The sequence below is a fragment of the Magnolia sinica genome, chromosome 17 (genome assembly GCF_029962835.1).
Source record: "Magnolia sinica isolate HGM2019 chromosome 17, MsV1, whole genome shotgun sequence".
Classification (NCBI taxonomy): domain Eukaryota; kingdom Viridiplantae; phylum Streptophyta; class Magnoliopsida; order Magnoliales; family Magnoliaceae; genus Magnolia; species Magnolia sinica.
In genome coordinates this window covers 12,037,217-12,056,320 of record NC_080589.1, presented here as the reverse complement: position 1 = coordinate 12,056,320, position 19,104 = coordinate 12,037,217, and the positions used below count along the sequence as shown (strand labels likewise).

Below are 19,104 nucleotides of genomic sequence, written 5' to 3'. Positions count from 1 at the left end.
TTGTCGTGGCCTGACCTGATATGTGCCGCAGTTTCATATTCCGATCGTTTTGATGAATATAAGCTGCATTTCGATGACTGTTGATTGTACTCGCGATGATATTCAGTAAATGGGAATGACCAAATGGTGCCCCTGTTGTTATTTATGCTGCCGGGCTAGTCTCCAAATTGCAACCATGTCACTTCCATTTAATAAGACTTCAAGGGCCCATTTGGACACACCCTCAAAAGGAGGGGCGTCTGACACCTAAATGCTGTTTTGACCTAAACCCCTTCTCATGTTGTGTTTGGATGCACTTTTCCAAACCCTATTTGATCCTCCACTCATTGAAAACCAATTGGATTGGTTTTTGGAAAATCAAACTATGGAGTCAACGGGGACCTGCAGAAGTTGTGTCCAAAGAGGTAACCTAATTGCAGTTAGGGGGACCTGTTCCTCTGTGAATGTATACGAATCATGATTTGCTATTTCTGCTTGATTGAACGAATAACTGCAATTCATTTTTCAAATGAATCCAAACACACTGATTAAGGTAATTGCAATTTGGTCATTTTCTCTACTGTTGAGCTCACCATTGCAGTTCAATTCACTAGTGCATCCAAAATTCCAAATGCAGCAGTAAGGTCTTTACTGCAGCAGGTACAATTCAATTGTGCCGTTTTGATGGCCCAATTGGATGGGGTTCTATCTGGACAAGAACTGTGCTGATGGCCAGAGCAAAGAGGCAAGAAGTGGAAAACTTCTGAGGAGCTTTATACATACTTAAAATACAGATTGTCACTTGTGTCCAATGCCTGCCATCGTCTGACATGATACCATGCCGGTGGGCTGTAGCAGATGGGCCATTCCAAAAACTCTATAGGTCAGGAAGACGTTGAACACAGGTTCACAAATGGATAAAGATGGGCAAAAGGGCAAAAGACCAATGATTTCTGATGTGTTGTGCCATGGGCTGTTCAGTACGGGGCCAGAAATTTTTGGTGGAGACTCCAAACGAAAAAGATGTCGTGGGCAAATCAGGATGAACTGGCCCACATTCGAGTGTCCAGGTCAACAGTCTGGATTACCTGATGATGAACTCTGCTTACTGGAACCTTGAGTGCATATACTTCTGTAGAAGTGAATTGTCTGCAGTTGTTACCTAAAAAGAAAAAAGAGTAAACTGCAGTTGTTCAGAAGATAATTCACAAATGCACCACACATTGCCAATGTGGGTCATGTGCTGGCATCCCTGGTTACCCCAAAAATCCAGCCAATACAGGTAGGAGGTGGTCCATGCTTAGACGAAGAAATGGATGTCACTTTTTATTTCGTCAAGTTCGTGTTCTGAATGTTTTTCTCTGAAACATTTCAATATTCCAGCTGCAGTGCGAGTGGCCGATCTGAAAACCTAATTTGTTCAGCCACGGTGGTATGGTGTAAATTGGCATTAAAGATGCTGTGAATTACTAAGGTCCAGCGCATGATAAAAGAATCTGGGCCCTTAGCTTGGTCTCGAGTGTTGGCTTTAGACCCAACCATGTATCACCTCAGGCCAGCTTATGTATAAAGAATGATTGCTGAGATTTTGGGGCTATGCATAGAACGATGGATGCCAAATTCATAAGCAGGACAGCTAGAAAGATCCAATTCAACACACAAAATTGGAGTCTTATCCGTATGATTTTGGCTACACTCATCGAGCACGAAGGGCCCACAATTTAGATCGTACAGGATGAAACGTGATTCAGGGATTTTATAAAATAACGAGGAAACTTGGATGGAAGAAATACATTAATTGGGATTTTTATTACATTTCTAATATTGTCCGTGATTCTAAGACAAAATATAATTAATTGTACAATTTTAAATAATAGTTGAAAATAGTCCAACAACATTTGGACCCTATGGAGTGTCCCAGGAAATGATAGAAAAGTTGTGTGAGTTTGAAACCCTTAATTAACGCTGATACACTAGCCAAAAGTCTACAAATTGAAAATCCATATGCTTGATTGGGTGGATATTAATGACATTCCTGAGTAGCTTGCGCGGGACTACAGTTGCGTGATCACGCAACAGGTTTGGTCCCTGTTCTTCTCCTTTCACCCATGAGCTTCTTGATACCTAAGTTTTGTAATTCTTCTACTCCAGTAGCTCTAAGTGTTCTAAATATCCAAATAAGAAGGGTGATGGGGTATTTATAGGCACCCACATGTGTGAATTGACAAATGTACGTAGTGCAACCTTATTGTGCGGGTACACATCAATTCTCTATCACGTGATCAACCTTATTGTGCGGGTACACATCAATTCTCTATCACGTGATCACACAATACATGCATGTTGCGCGGTCGTGCCACTGATCTCCCAATCTTATCCTGCTTCCTTACTCCCAATAGCAAAACCCTTTTCTGTCTTCTTTCTTCAGTTGTGCGGTCATGCAACACATCCCTGTTACACGACCACGGGACACATACCTATTGCGTGGGTGCGCAACTGATTTTGTGCCTCAACCATCGATCCTCCTTTGAATTCCATTCAGAGAATGAAAATGAGGGATCGAACATCCATTCGTGCGAACTCTCTTTCCTTAAAAAACTTATATGTTACGCAACCGCACAAAGTGTACTTGTTGCACGATCAGTCCCGCGCAACACCTGTTCAGGCTCCTTAGTCTATATAAACTCGTCCTTTGCCTTAACCATTACTCTTCTATCTTATTCCAGTACTCTGCTAGCTGATTGCGCAACCGCACAACTCTCTTTATGATCTAATGTATTGTGTGACCGCGCAACAACTCACCTAGCAGTACTTGTGTTACCGCGCAACAAATTCTCTTCCAGTCCTCGTCTTTTTGCCTCGGCACAAAATTTTCAAGTATCAGAATTCTGTCAAATTTTCAACTTATTCTTACAACATTCTTGATCTTTTGTAAGCATTTCTCATAAATATCCTGTCACCTTCCTTGAACCAGCTCTTCTCATTAAAAATTTTTCTGACTCCTGTTATCTCTCCTCTGCAATAAATGATGAAAAGTAAAAGGGCTCCTGAGACCTCCTTGGAACCATCCACCCCTACCCATCAAGCTACTAGAAGTCAGGCGACAAGATTGCCTCGGATACTTTAGTCACCACAGGCAGAAGAACGCCCTAGGAAGAGGGCCAGGACTATTACCAGTCATCCTACCTTGTTTAAGAAGTCGACTCCCCAAATAATATACTTCTTTAAAAGAACAATGCACTTACCCAGCCCAATCCGTCAAAGCCATAATCATGGGGGAAATATAAAGACTCCCCCCTCCCCCCGAAGAGGTCGTGAATTGGAGTGGAAAGAGAAGTCAGCCCTCGTTTTTTTTTTTAAATTTTTTAAAGAAGACAAAAGAGCAAGGAGCAGCACCTTCAGGAGAAGATTAAATAATTCAATAAGAAGCACATTCAAAACACTTGGGATAGTGTGAAGGTGTATCAAGATATGATCAAGTTTAACAATCCTTTTAGAGATGAGATGGTCATCATTCCTATGAGCCTCTGTCGTCATCTCTCAATACTTTTACAGCGAACCTACAAACATAATGACTCACAACAAAATTTTTTATACAACCCACTTGGCCATGAAAGAGCCTCAAATCTTGGAGGGTTCCTTGATAGAGAAGAGTTGTGGGCAAATGACTGGCAAGATTTTTCCCATGCGGTCCTTCCAACTCACTTCTTCGAAACTACCCAACAATGCTTCCGCACTCGGGACTCTCTTTGGGGGCATAGAAGAGTTCCGCACTTGCGGCTTCTTGTCTACATGCAACTATTATAATGCTTGTGCCAGATCGATAATCAAGAAGCATTCAGATATCCTGATCAAGATTGACATTTTCAACGAAATGAGAGTCACGTCTGATTATTTTTGCCGAGATGTGACCATATTCAATGGCCTTTTGAATTATTGGTGCCCTACTACTAAATCATTTCACCTCCCCATCGGCGAGGTCAACATCATGATGTGGGATTTATATAGAATGTCCGATCTTCCTATCACTTGCAATTTCTTCGATGAGTACGTGCCTATGAATGAGGAGTTTGCCCGTTTCTCCTCACCAAATCATCAACCGAAAATCTCACAAACAACCATTTAACTTTTTAAAGAAATGACAAAATTTTCAAATATTAGAAAAATTCTAAATCTCATCTGGCTAGCGCATTTCACAAGAGAACTTCGGTATACTCCTATTCCTTTTTTGATTTACTTATATCTTCACACACTTCTTTAATGATTCTCATAAAATCATCTTTCTTTTGTCTTATAGTTTTGCCAAGAATCATAGCTAGGAACTGAATGAACTAAGATAGAGGATCAGGGGCTAGGCGGAATACATCCAAGTCCTGCGAGCTAGCTGTTTTTTTTTGTCTACTAGCTCAACTCGGTGGTGGTTCCTACTTCCAAGGAGACCCCATCAGACCCACTCTATTTATAGTTGCCAGAGCGATGGCAGTAGGAAGAAAATATTCAATGGCCCCTCCTGTTCTTTGCTCTCTTCATTTTGCTTTTGGTGATGTGGTGACTCATTGTAAAAGTCATTCAATTGGAGCATCAACTTATACACCTTGACATTACTTCGCGGGCAGGCTTGGAATATACTTTCCATGGACATACAGTGAACCAAAAAAGGCACACGTCAACCCAGATCATCTTTCACTCTAGCACTATCAATGAAAAAAGATGATCAAGAAGACCTATAGTTGAGTGGGAGAGAAAATCAAGAGGACAGAATTCATCATCTTCTTCCATTCTCCAACATTCCTGAAGATATGGATGCCATAGACGACGATTCATTATCACCGAGTGAACGCCACTTATTCATAAGCATCAAAATCCAATAGTCTCCCCATGAGCAAGTAGCGAATTTTGGCGCAAGCCCTACTATCCTAATAGGTTCATGCGTCAGTTTGGCTACGATCAGACCATACCAGAGAATTGTGGCGTTGTTACCCAAGTGATGAGAAACTTTGGCATCGGTCCTTACAATTGGGCGTTCATCTAGAAGCAGCTCGAGATAGTGCACAACAGGTCTCGCTTCATTTTGCTAGGATATAATCGTTCAATCCAGACTTGTATAGTTGGATGCGCTGGTGGGAGCACCAATTTTATTTGGTTCATCGTTGCCACTCAGTAAACTACCCAGTCTAGATAGGCCCACAAAAGCTAAAGAACTACAGACCTGAGCAGGGAATTGGTTTTACAGTAGAGAAAGATCATGCTCATGCCCACGGCCAAGTTTGTTTGAAGATTTTTTTGGAAGAACCAATCTGTCAAGCCAAGCCTGCTAACACTTTGGAAGGCTGGATAGCTTATGGAATTCCTTTAAAAGAACTAAGAAGATTTGTAGAACAACTCATTATTGCCACAATTCCTAGTCCACAAGAGGAGGGTAATGATCCAACCCTGCAAACACTAACAACTGGACTTTACACCCCAACCAGAGAAACTCCAGTTCATACTGAGAGCAGGCCTGAGCCTTCAGCCGCGTCCTTGATTATGAGATCAGTGAGACAGTTTTTCATATCATGTTTCATATGAAAGCTCCTCCCATTGAACAGAGCATGCGGAACATTTCCCTAACCCTTACATAATTGAGGACATATGCAAGCGGGGCTAGTTCATCTCACAAGGGCAAACATGTTATGATTGAAGAACCTGCCCAATAGGAGTCCTCTAGAGAAAGCGGGGATGAGGAATCAACTGCCAGTAGCAGCTCCAATGAAGATTACAGTTTCTCGGAGGATAACAAGACAGGAGATATTAATGAATATGATATTGAAGTTGAAGATGCTGCAGTAACCCAAGAAAACCCTCAAGATGGTAGCTCCAATTGGCGAAGCAAACATCCCTGTGGAAGAAGAGCCACTAGACAATGGGGAATTCAGCTACTCGCAGATGGCCAACATTATCATGACTTTCAATGCCAACTATTCCCCACTGCCTCATGAAAAATCAACAGTACTGCGATCGATATTCCTCCGACCAACCCCTAAATGCTTCCAATGATCATGGAAGTTTCTTCATCAAGGGGGCAGAACTATATGTATCGACGCAGAATGCATCAAAGGTGTTGATATCTCCAAATAGGCCTCTTTCAACTCCAAGGAGAGTGGAATATGATAAGAACATAACGACTATTCTAGCAACTACGGAAGTAGATGGAACTGATGTGGAACATATCTTGACAGATAACACCACAATCACATCTTCCAACATTCCATCTACAACTGCCTTTCCAGCTATCCCCCTATGTCAGAGCCCATCTTCACGACAACTCCAACAATATTGGATTCACGTACCGCGGCCAAGGAACCCACTTTCAACATTACTCCTAAAGTGGCTATTCCCGAATCATCTAATTTCCTGATTGTCGTCAGACTTTCGGCTTCATCTACTCCTTCACTAGTAGTTCCGTCAACAGGTATGATTTTAAATTTTCAGTATTCTTTCTTAATAAAATTATTTTGTTCTCTTTTATCTTATGTTGTATTTTCTTCTTTACTTATCATTGCACCAATTCTGAGCTTCCCTGTAAGCTTAAATTCAATGGCGACCACATCTAATGTTCTCTCTTTATAGAAAGTTCCCCCTACAAACTCATCCTTTTCAAAAATATGCTTTCGACGATCGCTTGCATGTTTAAATATTCAAAGCAATGGCCCCTCCTTGGCAATGCCTTGGCGATTTTAGACAGTATTGCAAAACTCGCCAAAATCATGGTTTTGAGCATTCATGATTCCCTATCTCAGTTTTGTGACTCTCTTTAGCAATTAGAATCAGCTTAAAGCATAGAAATTGCATCGCCAAGAAGAATTGTCACTTTTTAATGATGACATATCTAGACAATATTCACTTATCTCTGGATACCAAACAGCACGTGATTCCCTTCAAGAGCAAGCGAAAATTTCTGAGCAGACACTAGCTTCAATTAATGAAAAAATCACTATTCTTGAAGACCAACTGAGATCCAGACAAAGTATCACTGAGAACATGAGTATAATGGAGCTCGAAGAATTTGAACTTTCAAAGAATAAGACTGATGTCATTTCCTTGGAACAAGAGCTTGCAGACGTTCCAAATGGAGCCAAGCTTATCACTAAAGCCGAACTCACCGTTGCTGCAGTTTAGGTTCAGTTTGATCAAGATTTACAAAAAAACATGTAAACTCCAAGTGTCTCAAAATGATTATAGCATATGTAAATGGCATTTTCTTGTAATATGTAATTCTAGAACAGTTTTAATACTTTTCAAAACAATTTTATAATTCAAATGATTAAACAATCTTATGCACTTGCCATTCTATTTTCTAGCATTTGATTGTGTATGATTCTTAACTGCAGGAAGCAAGTTGCAACTGCATATGCACTTCTTTATAGTCAGAACTATATACTATTGTGATAATTTAGTTAGTTTGACTTTTGCTTATCAACATATTTTGTATTGTATTCTCTTTATTGGGCAGAACTATCTTAGAATTATGTTAATATAACTAAAGCGCCAGCCACAGTTTAGGCTCTCGAGTATTTGGAGCATTGGCGACTTGCACCAGCTGGTTATGTGTTTCAAAACATGGATCAGGCCACTAAGACTGGTTTAGAGTAGAACCAAGCAGGATAATGGGTTGAATCACTTGAGAAGCAAGTTCTGGGACTGCATAGTTCTGGTCCAAGTATCTGGCCCAGGCATTGGACCCGGCAATCAGTGACTTTCTATTTAAAATTTAGAGGTGTAAAGCCATTCAAAGCCCCATAGGGTCAAACCAAGACCATAAAAGAACCTCTTTGAGACATGCTTTGATTATATAATAAGTACCAATTTCTTGTTGATCGGTTTCAACAGCAACCAAAAACAGAAAGAAAAAAACAAAGGGAAAAAAAAAAACTCTGAAAGGAAACTGCAGATGAGCAGACAAATTACATCTAAATCTGCAATTAGTAATGACTCAAATGTCGGAAGTACATTTTCAAAGTAGAAGGAAAGAAAACATGCACTTCGTAACGAAGATGTTAGATAACCATCCATGCAAAATAACAATCACTTCAAAGCCCTTGAAATCCGCCCAAATGGCTTCTCATTTGCATTTAAATAAACAAATTTTGTTTTGTGCAATCTCATAATATGCCGCTCCACGTCCATATAAGATATATAAGATGTGGATATTCTTGCCGATATGGCAGGCAGTTTTAAAACTCCCCACTTTCCCACCAGTTGAGCTTGCACCAGACTTTCAAATGACAGCCGACAGAAACTTGAGTGGATACCATTTCTGTGAGTGTATCCAGACTTTTGTCAGCTGGAAAACAATATCGGTGTGTTCATCTTACCTTTCTATTTTGTATCAGCTGACCCCTGCCATGGCAGCAATGGGCTGGCACTCGATGACATCATAACAGCGGCCACAGAGGGTTGGGTGCTCGGGAAATGAACCAACTTGAGGGGAGTAATGCCAGCATCTTTCACATTTGTCACCGTCCGCACGTGCTACACCGATCCAAATGTTGGTTTTTCCTTGAATAAGGTATTGTCCAGTGTAAGGAACTTTTGAAGTAAATCCACTCTCCAGAGAAGGCAGAACTTTGACCTGCAGGCCATCATTTCGCAGGGGTCGGTAGCAGTTTGCATTTTGAATACATGATAATGATAAAATTTATGAAACAAATCACAGCTTTATCTACCTGAGACGTTATAAATATATGATGCAGCATGTCTGCATCTCTGCGGGCAGCACACATTTCTTCCAACCTGGTGGCCAAGTCATTATCGGATGTGTGGAGATAAACCTTTGCATCTAAGGAGGAGCCTATCAGCTTCTCGCCACGAGCTATCTCAAGAACTTTGTTCACCTCCGTTCTCAACTAGTCAAAGATAGTTTAAAGTTAAGACTTTCTTCCATGCGCGCATGCGCACACACGTACAAAAAAAAAAACCTGAGATCCATCAATTCTTAGGCCCTGTTTGGTAGACACCTAAAAATGAATTCATCTCATTTTAGTTCATAATTTTATATAATAATTCACCTAAAAACTCATTTTTAGGTGTCTACCAAACAGAGCCTTGGGAAATTAAATTCATTGGTGCCCTCCAATTTTATATGGATAGTCTGTTCCATTTAATTTCTGAATATAACTGAATTATCCGATAACTAAGAGCATAGATATGTTAATCCATTGATTTCTTTTTGTGATTTTGATGTCATTCTCATAGTTTTCTTTTTTTAATAATAGTTACAATAATGTGGCCAAGTCTCACAAGAACGAATTCAGCCCAATTACCATGTGAGACATTGGACCACCCATACCAATAAAAAAGAAAAGGGACCACCCATGATCCACCAAATCATGGATGTGCACTGAATCTATTTGCTTCTATAATTTTCCAAAAATATGCATCGTTTCTCTGGCACAAGTCAGGTGTGTAAATGTCCTGATTAGGAAGGGCGCTGAAAGGTCCTAACCCTACTTTCGTGCTGGAGTGCACCACCCCAATGTAAGGAGTTCTAAGTGGATTGTTAAAATGAGTTCAAATCAAGGTATTCTGTAACAGTAATGGTGGTTGTAAAAGCAACCACCATTACCTTTACGATATAGGCTGTAATGGCAGTTAGGGTCTCTCTTCTTTTTCTTTTTTGGAAAAAAAAAAAAAAAAACTCTGCAAAACATGTATTGGCCCTATAATGGACCGTTATGGGGCCATTGCGGCCTTTATGGGGGGGGGGGGGGTGGGGTGTAATGGGCCGTTGCAGGGGTTGTAACAGCGGTTACGAGGTCATTTTTTTCCATAACGGCTGTTATGACCCCGTAGTGTGTAACGGTTGCCACCATTACCTTTACGTAACGGCCTTTACAGCCCCATAATGGCCGTTACAGCACACCATGGTCCAAATTATTCTAGTTCCTTGCTGGTGTTTCTACATGAATTTGTGGAGGGGCTCAGAAGCTAGTTCATCTCCTTTTTTGCAAGCCCTTAGGGTCCATTTGGCAGCCGGAAAAGTTGTCCTAGATGGGGAAGCTAGGTCATGCTGTCTTGGATAGGCTATCTAGGACTTTGGGTCATGATGTCTTGGACTTGCTATTCTACTATTCTATATGTTGTTTGTCAAGCACCCTAGAATAGGGAAATGAACATGTGGTAAATGTGGTGCATGTGCATGTTGGCAACTTGGCACATACACACCCTAGAATAGGGAAATGAACATGTGGCATATGTGGTGCATGCGCACGTTGGCAACTTGGCACATATGTGGGGCACTTGAAGATCAATGGTGGCACATGTGGCTGATGTGAGGTGATTTAAGGAGGGTGGGGCATTGGGGAGCTTGAAGATGCACAGTGGCACATGCAGAGCATATACATATTTGCGCATTGGCACGGCCGGGGCACTTGAAGCTGAATATGGCTGGCTCATGTGCGGCACTTGAAGATGGACAGTAGCACGTGTACCACAACTGGAATAGATGCATTCTCACTTTTTATTGAAGACAACACTATCCTCAATAATGCTTATAACTGTAGATAGGCCATTCTCACTTTTTCTTTTTCTTTTTGGATTCTGTGCAGGGACAGCCTCCAGAGATACAGGAGTTCACTTTCGCCAGTGGTGAATTCTTCCTACCCGGGGAGAATTGATGCGAACATCAGTGGTGCACCATTTAGAGTGTACTAGAGGAGATGTCGCCGATAGAGTACCGAAGCGGAGGAGTTGATGTGGATGGACGTTGGGTCCATCGGACCCATTTTCTAACGCGCTACGAGTGCAGGAGCAGCATGACCGCATCCTGACTATAGATCCATGGGTCGGATTTCACACCCTACCACATGAGTGTTTTAGTTTTAGGCATTTTTTTTTGTTCTTTTCCTTAATTCAGGGACTTTATTGCACTTTCTTTACTTTTCGTCTTTTTTTGTTATTTTTCTTGTTTTCAGGAGCTTTAGTGCACTTTTACTTTTTCTATAAGTTATATATATATTGTGAGAAACCCTATTTTCATTATTATTGAATGAATAAAAATTCATCTATTTTCTTCCTCTTTATTCAAGAGATTAGGATTTCAGGATTGGCCCTTAAGTGTTGAGGATTTCACCACAATTTCAAGTTTCCTTCTTTTTAGATCTTCGAGGTGCAGGAAAAGGTAAGAATCATCTTCCTTCTTTTCTTTTGACGACAAAAGGACCCGTACTTTCTTCATCTCGAACCCTTCGTTCTTCACCCCTTTCGTCCCTCTCTGAATACTCCCTTTCTAGTTTGAATGGAAAAGAGGGATGGTTAATCAATAGAATCAGATCCAAACTTAACCGTGGACCGACTTATGCTAGATCTGGGATATCCTCATATCCCTAGGTCCTCCATTTTTACTGTTTACGTGATCTTATGCTAAGGGGCATGATCCTAACGGAATAACCTCATCTTTGTGTTGAGATTTACCTAAGCCCTTTGATTGGAGACGGTTAATTAATTGGTGTATTTATTTGAATATTCTTTAACCTGATTATACATGCATCTAGGGTTAGGCCATCACATATCCCTGCATCACTAGGATAGTCAGTTTGGAAGAGAACTTTGACTACTACCAAACAGGCTGTTAATGATTACTGAAAACATTCTCACCCATTGGATGGACCATGACTTTATTTGAGCAAGGCAACATTGAGTCCAAATAAATGATGGATAGCACTTGAATCCGTAGTCCACAAAGTAGATGTATCTAAGCTAGCAAGTCAATGAGTTCACTCGCTTGGCTGGTTCCTCCCACATGATTGGGTCGACTAGCAGGCAGTACACATGCGACTCCCAAGACTCCCTACTGATAGAAATTCTTTTACGGAATGCGGTCAGAAAGCATGTTTGTTCAACCAAAGAGATTGGTATATACTCGGAACACTGCTAGTAGGCAGTACATAAGTGATTCCCAAGACTCCCTACTGATGGAAACTCTTTTAAGGAATGTGATCAGAAAGCATATTCGTTCAACCAGGTGATTGGTGTATGGTCAAAGCCATTTTTATGAGCAGGCCTCACAAGTTACCCACATGGACCCATTTTTTACATGAACTTCATTCTGAGCTAAGGAACAGCAACAGAAACTTGTCTGGAAGGCAGTATGTCCTCTCCAGGTCCCACTACATGCACTTTAGTTAATGGTCCATCCTTAGAGGAATTACAAATTATTATAGTTAATTACATATTTAAGAAAGGCAGAAATGATAATGTTCAATGCATTCAAGATGACAAGATCAGTATGGTATAGACACCCCAGTTATCAACTTAGTTCTGAAAATGCAGGGTATGCATACCTCTCTTCCATGGAAATTTAAATAAATTACTTAAAAAAGCTGTTCAAATGTCAGTTGTATATGGTATGGGTACTTAAAAGTTGCAATTAGACAAGACTTCTAACAAGAACATGATTCTAAAACTAGACAAAATTTGAAAAAAAAAAAAGAACACTGAAAAAAACTAAAAATCCTTTTATGAAAAATAAGGTAGGTAATACCTCAAGTAGTTTCCCCCAGAAATCGACATGCTCAGCTGGCAATGCAAGCCATGTTTCATTAGCATCTGGCCACCTCGACTCAAAAGCAAATTTGGCAACAGAACCATCTTCCAAAATATACTCAAATGGAAGGTGCTGCCATACATCCTCAGCCAAATGAGGCAATATCGGGGAAATAACCCTAACGAGGGAGAGGAGATGTGCTGCAAGAACAGTTTGACAACTTCTCCTGGTAAAACTTGCTGTGCCCCTGAATCACCACAAAATTTGTGTAGTGAGAAAAGAAGGGAGAAAGGCAATGATGAATATTGTGGAAACATATTTCTAAAGTGAGAAAGAAATACATGGCCAGTAAAAGGGTAATAAGGAAAAGAATTTGAAAGCATAGGCTCTGCAGAGATAGAAATACATACCCAGTATAAAGTCGATCTTTAGCAACATCGAAATAGAAATTTGAAAGATCTACAATAGCAAAGCGCTGTATGATCTGGAAAAGATAGAAACTAGGTCAGAAAAGACAAATGTGAGATTGCAGTTACAAAAAATAGACTTGAAAGCAGCGCTATATTTTCAGCCGAAAAAGGCTCATAAGAAAAGAAACTTGTGAGGAAACATCAACATCCAAGGAAAACTTGAAACATTCAGCGTATGGACAAGTTTAGGATAAATTGAAGTTTTCACCAGCAAAGACACAGTCCCAAGTGTGTAAAGAGTTCCTGTCAACCTTGAAAATTTCCCCGTCCATCTGCAACTGGAACTTGTTTTTCCTTCTTTTGCAATGTTTTGTGCTATGCCATTTTTGTTCGTTTTCTATTGGCATCATCTGATAGCTATGCCATTCTGTTTTTCTTATTTTCTTTTGCAACAATTATATATTCAAGAAGATGACACTGAATGTTTCCAAGTTGATAGACACATAAACACCATAATTTTCACAAATTCAAACAGATCTTCATAACCTAAACCTATTAGTAGAAATATACCATTACGGCAGCATTGCAAGCAGGATTTAAATTTGAACAATACTGTTTGACTGGCCCCAGTTAGTTGGGATAAGGCTTAAATGATGATGAAATGCTCACACATTGTTGTTGTGTGGCCCATCCTAGGGCCAAATGCTTGTAGAGCAATGTTTTGACTTTCATTTGTGCATATGGACACATGGTTCAGTGATCCAAACCAGTAATATAATGGGCCTCGCTGTGGATTAGGGCTGTCAATGTGAAACTGGACCTGTAGATACGCAACACATTATTGTAACTGATTTAATTAGATCTTTATCTAGATTTCAGGCCCGATAAATACTTGGGTTGGGTTTGGGTCCTCTTTTTTTTTTTTGGAAAGATGACGAATATTATTAAGGCCAAAGGCCAAGAAAAACAAAGGAAAAGATAGAGAAATGGAGAAAAACACACACACACACACACACACAAACTAAGACTAAAACAAAAAACAAGAAACAGAAAGAATCCTAAAAAACTACAGCAAAAGGAGAAGGCCAAAACAGCTGGCCAGAAACCACGACAAGGGAACCCAATCCCTCGTATCCAAAAGAGCCCAATGAAGAACCCCCAAAGCAGAACTCCTGTCATTTTGAAAGCAATGGCTGTTTCTTTCACTCCAAATGGACCACAAAACAGCAAGCAACACAGCTCTCCATCTTGACTTGCCTAGGCTGCCACCCCCTTCAGCATGCCAAGACCGAAACAGTCCTTCAATTGAGCCCGGCATAACCCATGAGAGACCTGAGCTTCTAAGAATATCAGACCAGACAATTCTGGAGAACAAGCAATGGATGAGCAGATGATTGACAGACTACCGCTTTTTAGCAGAGCAGACAGACATTAGGGAGCACCATCGATCTCTTTTGAAGGTTGTCTACTGTCAGCACCTTGTTTCTCTCAACCAACCAGAAAAAGGCTGACAGCTTGGGGGGAAACTTTATAGGATCAAACAGGGGCATTGTGGCAGGAAGCCACCTTGGGTCCGGTCTGGGTCCATGGATTCATATCCTATTAGAAATCAGGTTGGGTTGGGTAAAGGTATACTCTTTTGTAGTCTGACCCATAATTTAGTTATATTTACTCTTTAAAAACCATGCAAAAGGGGTCTAGTATGGACTTGAATTCAGATCCCAACCTGAACAAGAGCCCAGATCCAATTTTAGACCCAATTCCAAATCCAAGCCTCATTCTGAATTCTAGTTTGTGCTTGAAACTAGACGCAATGGGGTACCTAAATACGATTGGTTTCGGATCCAGCACCTCATGCATGGTATCTGCATCCAAATACTACAGGACCCAAATCTAATTCTGTTAGTTGGCCCAGATATGGGTACACCAGCAACTGATCCATTGAAGCGCTATGGGGATGACCATGCAGTCTAGATTGCAAGATCTTAGAAGTCAAATATTTGGCCTTTTAGTTAGTCATTCTATAATCTCTTCGATGATTCACAATTCACACCAATTCCTCGTGAAATAGATATCTCTATATCCTCCTTCAGATAAGAGCTCCTTCTGGTAGAAAGCATCAATTTCTTGGCCACCTATTAAAGAATTAAGGATTTCTCTATCTGGGGGATTTATGGTGCATGATGGGCTATTGACAATGATGCCATCATATCATTTGGATAACTGATCTATGGGCCTCTATTCTACAAATTGAAAGCCCAAATGTTACTGCAAAGGAATTATATGGTTTTGATGCATCAAAACGTGAATATTGTCGGCACGCATCATCATGTACCAAATGCAGCCCATGGTTTGTTGATCCAGACTGGTGATCTATGGGCAAACCCTGGACAAGAGATTACCCTAAAATATCTCCAATCAAAGGTTGCTATTCCATCAATCAATGACCCAAAAATGGGTTAGAAGAAAAATATAGAAATACTATAGGAAAAAGGCCAGAGACTGTACGGCTAGAATCCAATTTGGAAAGGTTTTTGGTCATCCCCCATCTACAGTGGTCCCATGAGATCAATGGCCTGGATTGACAAAACATGGGAACCAATTGTACAGAATGGTTGCATCAGTATACCATTCATGTTCTACTGCATTCAGATGCATCAGGACTATCATTCCTCCATTTTTGTCAACAAACATTCAGCAATCAAGTAGTAGATGTCATGGCAGGAGTGAAATGGATTGAAATAAAAAAAGCTTCTCACCAGCAAACCTTTGAGGTTCTAGTCACAATACATTTTTTCTTTTTCTGAAAGGCATCAAGTTTTATTAGAAAAAGAGAACAGCAAACTACTAAGTACAAAGCAAAGGACCAAGAAGCTGAAGAGGCAAAAGCACAGCTAGCCATGGCCTTTATAGAGTAGGCCCACGCCATTGCATCCAACTTAACCCTCCTAAACACCTCATTTGGCAACTTACATCGATTATGGAAGCACCAATCACTCCACTCCCCCAAATAGACCATGGCCCTCCAAAAGAGAGATTCCAACGCTCATTCCCTTTCTGACCAACTCTGCTTCAGTACCAATTCACATCTTTACATGAGAGCGGCAATTACAAAAATGATGCTTTTAGGTAAAGATTATTTTAACATCAAGCAAAGTAACAATCATCATCATCGTAGCCATGTCCCAACTATTTGGGGTCGGCTTTAGGGGTCCGATTTCACCAATCAATCCTATCCAAGACCCTATCTTCAGTAAGTGAACAGGCCTTCATATCCTTTCTCACCACCTCAATCCAAGTCCTTTTAGTTCCTCTCCCTCTTTTCTGGCCCTTCAAACTTAATCAATGGTCCCCTCCTTATTGGAGCTGACTCTAGTCTTTGTTGCACATGATGGAGCCATCTCAATCTGCTATCCAACATTTTATCTCTTATTCAGATTAGCCCTAGGAGTCTTCCCACACGTGTCTCAACATCCTCATCTCTGCAACACTCATCTCTGCTCATACTACTTTCTGACTACCCAACACTCCACCCCATATTAGAGTTGAATACTGATAATATGTTTCCTTACTTTCAAAAGAACACAACGATCACACAACACCCCAAAGGCACTCTCACTTCAACTATCCAACTCTACTCATCAATCTCCCAATCCTTCCAAGAAATAGAAGCAAGGAAACGACACACATTGCATCAAGGAATCTCTTGACCATCTATTGTAACCAAAGTGTCACCCGTAAAATTACTTTTTGAGAAATAATAATTTTTATTAAGCTAAGAAGGCCAAAAGTGTACAAAGAAAATTTACAAGCAGCTAGGCTAGCCAGCACCCAAAGACTCAGGAATTCCATTCCCTAATCAACGTAAAAACCTTCCTAAAAGCTTTTGACCAAAGAAATGCTGCGATTTCCTTTTTTTAAAAAAAAAAAATTATCCCTCTCCCCAAAAAGACCAAAGACCAGCAAGCAGGGCTAGCCGCCATCACGACCTGCCCTTAGACCAGGGCTCTCCTTCATGCCACATGAGAAAAAGCCCCTCAACTGATCTCTGCATAACCCATGGAACTTTGAAAGCAGACATGATGTCATCCCACACACCCCAAGTGAAAGAGCAGTGAATGAAGAGATTTTCCACCAATTCTGCATCATTCAAACAAAGGAGCCAAACATTCAGGAGCACCATCGCTCTCTTATGGAGATTATCAAACATAAGCACTTTATTTCTACCTGCAAGCCATGCAAAGGCAGCCACCTTGGGAGGAGTTCCGTAATGCCAAACATGCCCGTGTGGCAACTGCTCACTTCAGAAGCAGACTAGGACAACCTGCCTAAAAAGGAGTGCACTGAGAAATCCCTGGAACAATCTCTCAACCATATCAACAAGTCCTTAACTCTCGAGAAGGGCTGAAGATCACATGAGCAAGAGAGGCCGCACCAGCTCTTTAACTTCGAAGTCCAACAGATTGTGCCTGCAAGGAGGAAGCCAAACACCTTCATCCAGACACGAAAAACACCGAGAAATCGAGATGTCCATGACATTTGAAAGGACAGTTTCACAAGACTAGGAACTCTAACCGGAGCAGGACCTTTCCAACCAAAATATTATCCTAGATCTGATTCTTTCCCCATCTCTGACAGAGAACCTGAGCCCCTCAAAGACTTTAGGTGCCAACCTAACAACCAACTTCCAGCAATTGGAAGCTCTATAAAGGGAAGAATCTCTGGTCCACCATCCCTTACTAGAAACACAATATTTTCCAACAATAACAGATCTCTACAATCTACCCTCTTCTACCCCAAAACTCAACGCCCACTTCCCCAATAGAGCGAAGTTGACATCCTTTAACCTTGTAATACACTCACCACCTTCCTTGATCAGTTTACGCCCCTCCTCCCACTCCAACAAATGAAACTTTCCTTTAGGCGCTCTGCCTTAATAAAGAAAATCCCTTCGCAACCCATCGATTCTAGCCATAACCAATTTCGGGCAACGAAACAAAGACATGAAGTATAGAGGTAGATTCAACAGGGTAGAGTAAAATTGTTCAGAAGTAAAATGTCATATGTGGTCTTTTTATTAGTGTTGATTATGATTACTATAGTCTCGTCGCTTTTTTCAAATATTATTTAGGTTGATGAAATGCCACTTCAATAGCTCTTAATGCATCTAACATGAAGGAAATTCTTTGTGATCAGCTCCTCAGTGCCTTGCATTTAGAGATTTCCCCTTTTTTTTTCTTTCAAAAAAGCATTAGGTGTTGTTAAAGAAAAGAAATGTATAGCTAATCTCAGTAGCAAAGTTCCCTGGATGTTGATAGCGGCATGATTGAACGTTTCTTTCTTTCTTTTTTCCCTTTATTCTTTTTCTTTTCTTTGAGTGGACCTTTAGTTATATTTAGGGAAAAGCCCTTATATATATATATAAAAACAGTATGCCGCTGTAAGTGACGCACACACGGTATTCTTTACTAGAAGGCATGACTGATCCTCAGTGACCATAGGTAATTCACAGATATCTCTCTGATTAGAGAGTTGAACATGGAGGAACCATGTCTAGTGGCATATTGGAGATGTTTCTTTGAAGGCATTGAAAGCTATGTAACTTCGATATGAACACGTGTCAGTTTTGAACATGGACACAAGTGGTCAGGTGTGGAACCTAGAAAGCCTAAAAAGCCGACATTCTTCATGTAGACGCAATGATAAAAGATGCTTTTGAAAAGGTTTTAGAACAAACTATCTACATAACTAAGGTTCTTTCAAATAGCTTAACAAATTTTAGAACTACAAAAATAGTAAAGAAGTATAGCTCTAAAGAAAAGGAGAAGAAAAAAAGATAAACTAAGGTTCTTTCGAATAGCTGTATTGACATGAGTGTGAAGTGTGAAGTGCCAAACACCACATTTTTCTCGCACACTGGATTCCCTCTTCACACAGCGTCAGGGTAAGAAAAATAACCCTATAAACATCGGCATGTCTATGTACACTCACCACATATTCTCACAATGTCCACCGACCGACATCATATTAGTGGCTAATATTTTCAATGTAAAAATGCATATGATGAGAAAGATGAGTGGCACGATTTTATTACCTTCAGTTTCAGTAGGAATGCAAGAATATTACCTTACTAACTTATGAAGGATGCAATCACAAATAATTAAGATGTGAACGTTGAAAGCTCTAAAATAT

At 40.5% G+C, this 19,104-nt stretch overlaps 1 protein-coding gene across 1 annotated transcript in view; it reads right to left on the bottom strand.

Annotated features, from left to right (window-relative positions):
- Nucleotides 1–7,910: 7,910 nt before the first annotated feature.
- The window catches only part of LOC131231605 (isoleucine--tRNA ligase, chloroplastic/mitochondrial), a 57,776-nt gene continuing 46,582 nt past the window's right edge, over nucleotides 7,911–19,104 (bottom strand). The window contains exons 19-22 of the mRNA XM_058227857.1: nucleotides 12,913–12,986; nucleotides 12,500–12,749; nucleotides 8,685–8,864; nucleotides 7,911–8,590 (exon numbers count right to left, since the gene is read on the bottom strand). Of these exons, the coding sequence (XP_058083840.1) occupies nucleotides 8,348–8,590; nucleotides 8,685–8,864; nucleotides 12,500–12,749; nucleotides 12,913–12,986 (747 nt within the window). The 3' untranslated portion in view covers nucleotides 7,911–8,347. The remainder of the gene's footprint in view (nucleotides 8,591–8,684; nucleotides 8,865–12,499; nucleotides 12,750–12,912; nucleotides 12,987–19,104) is intronic.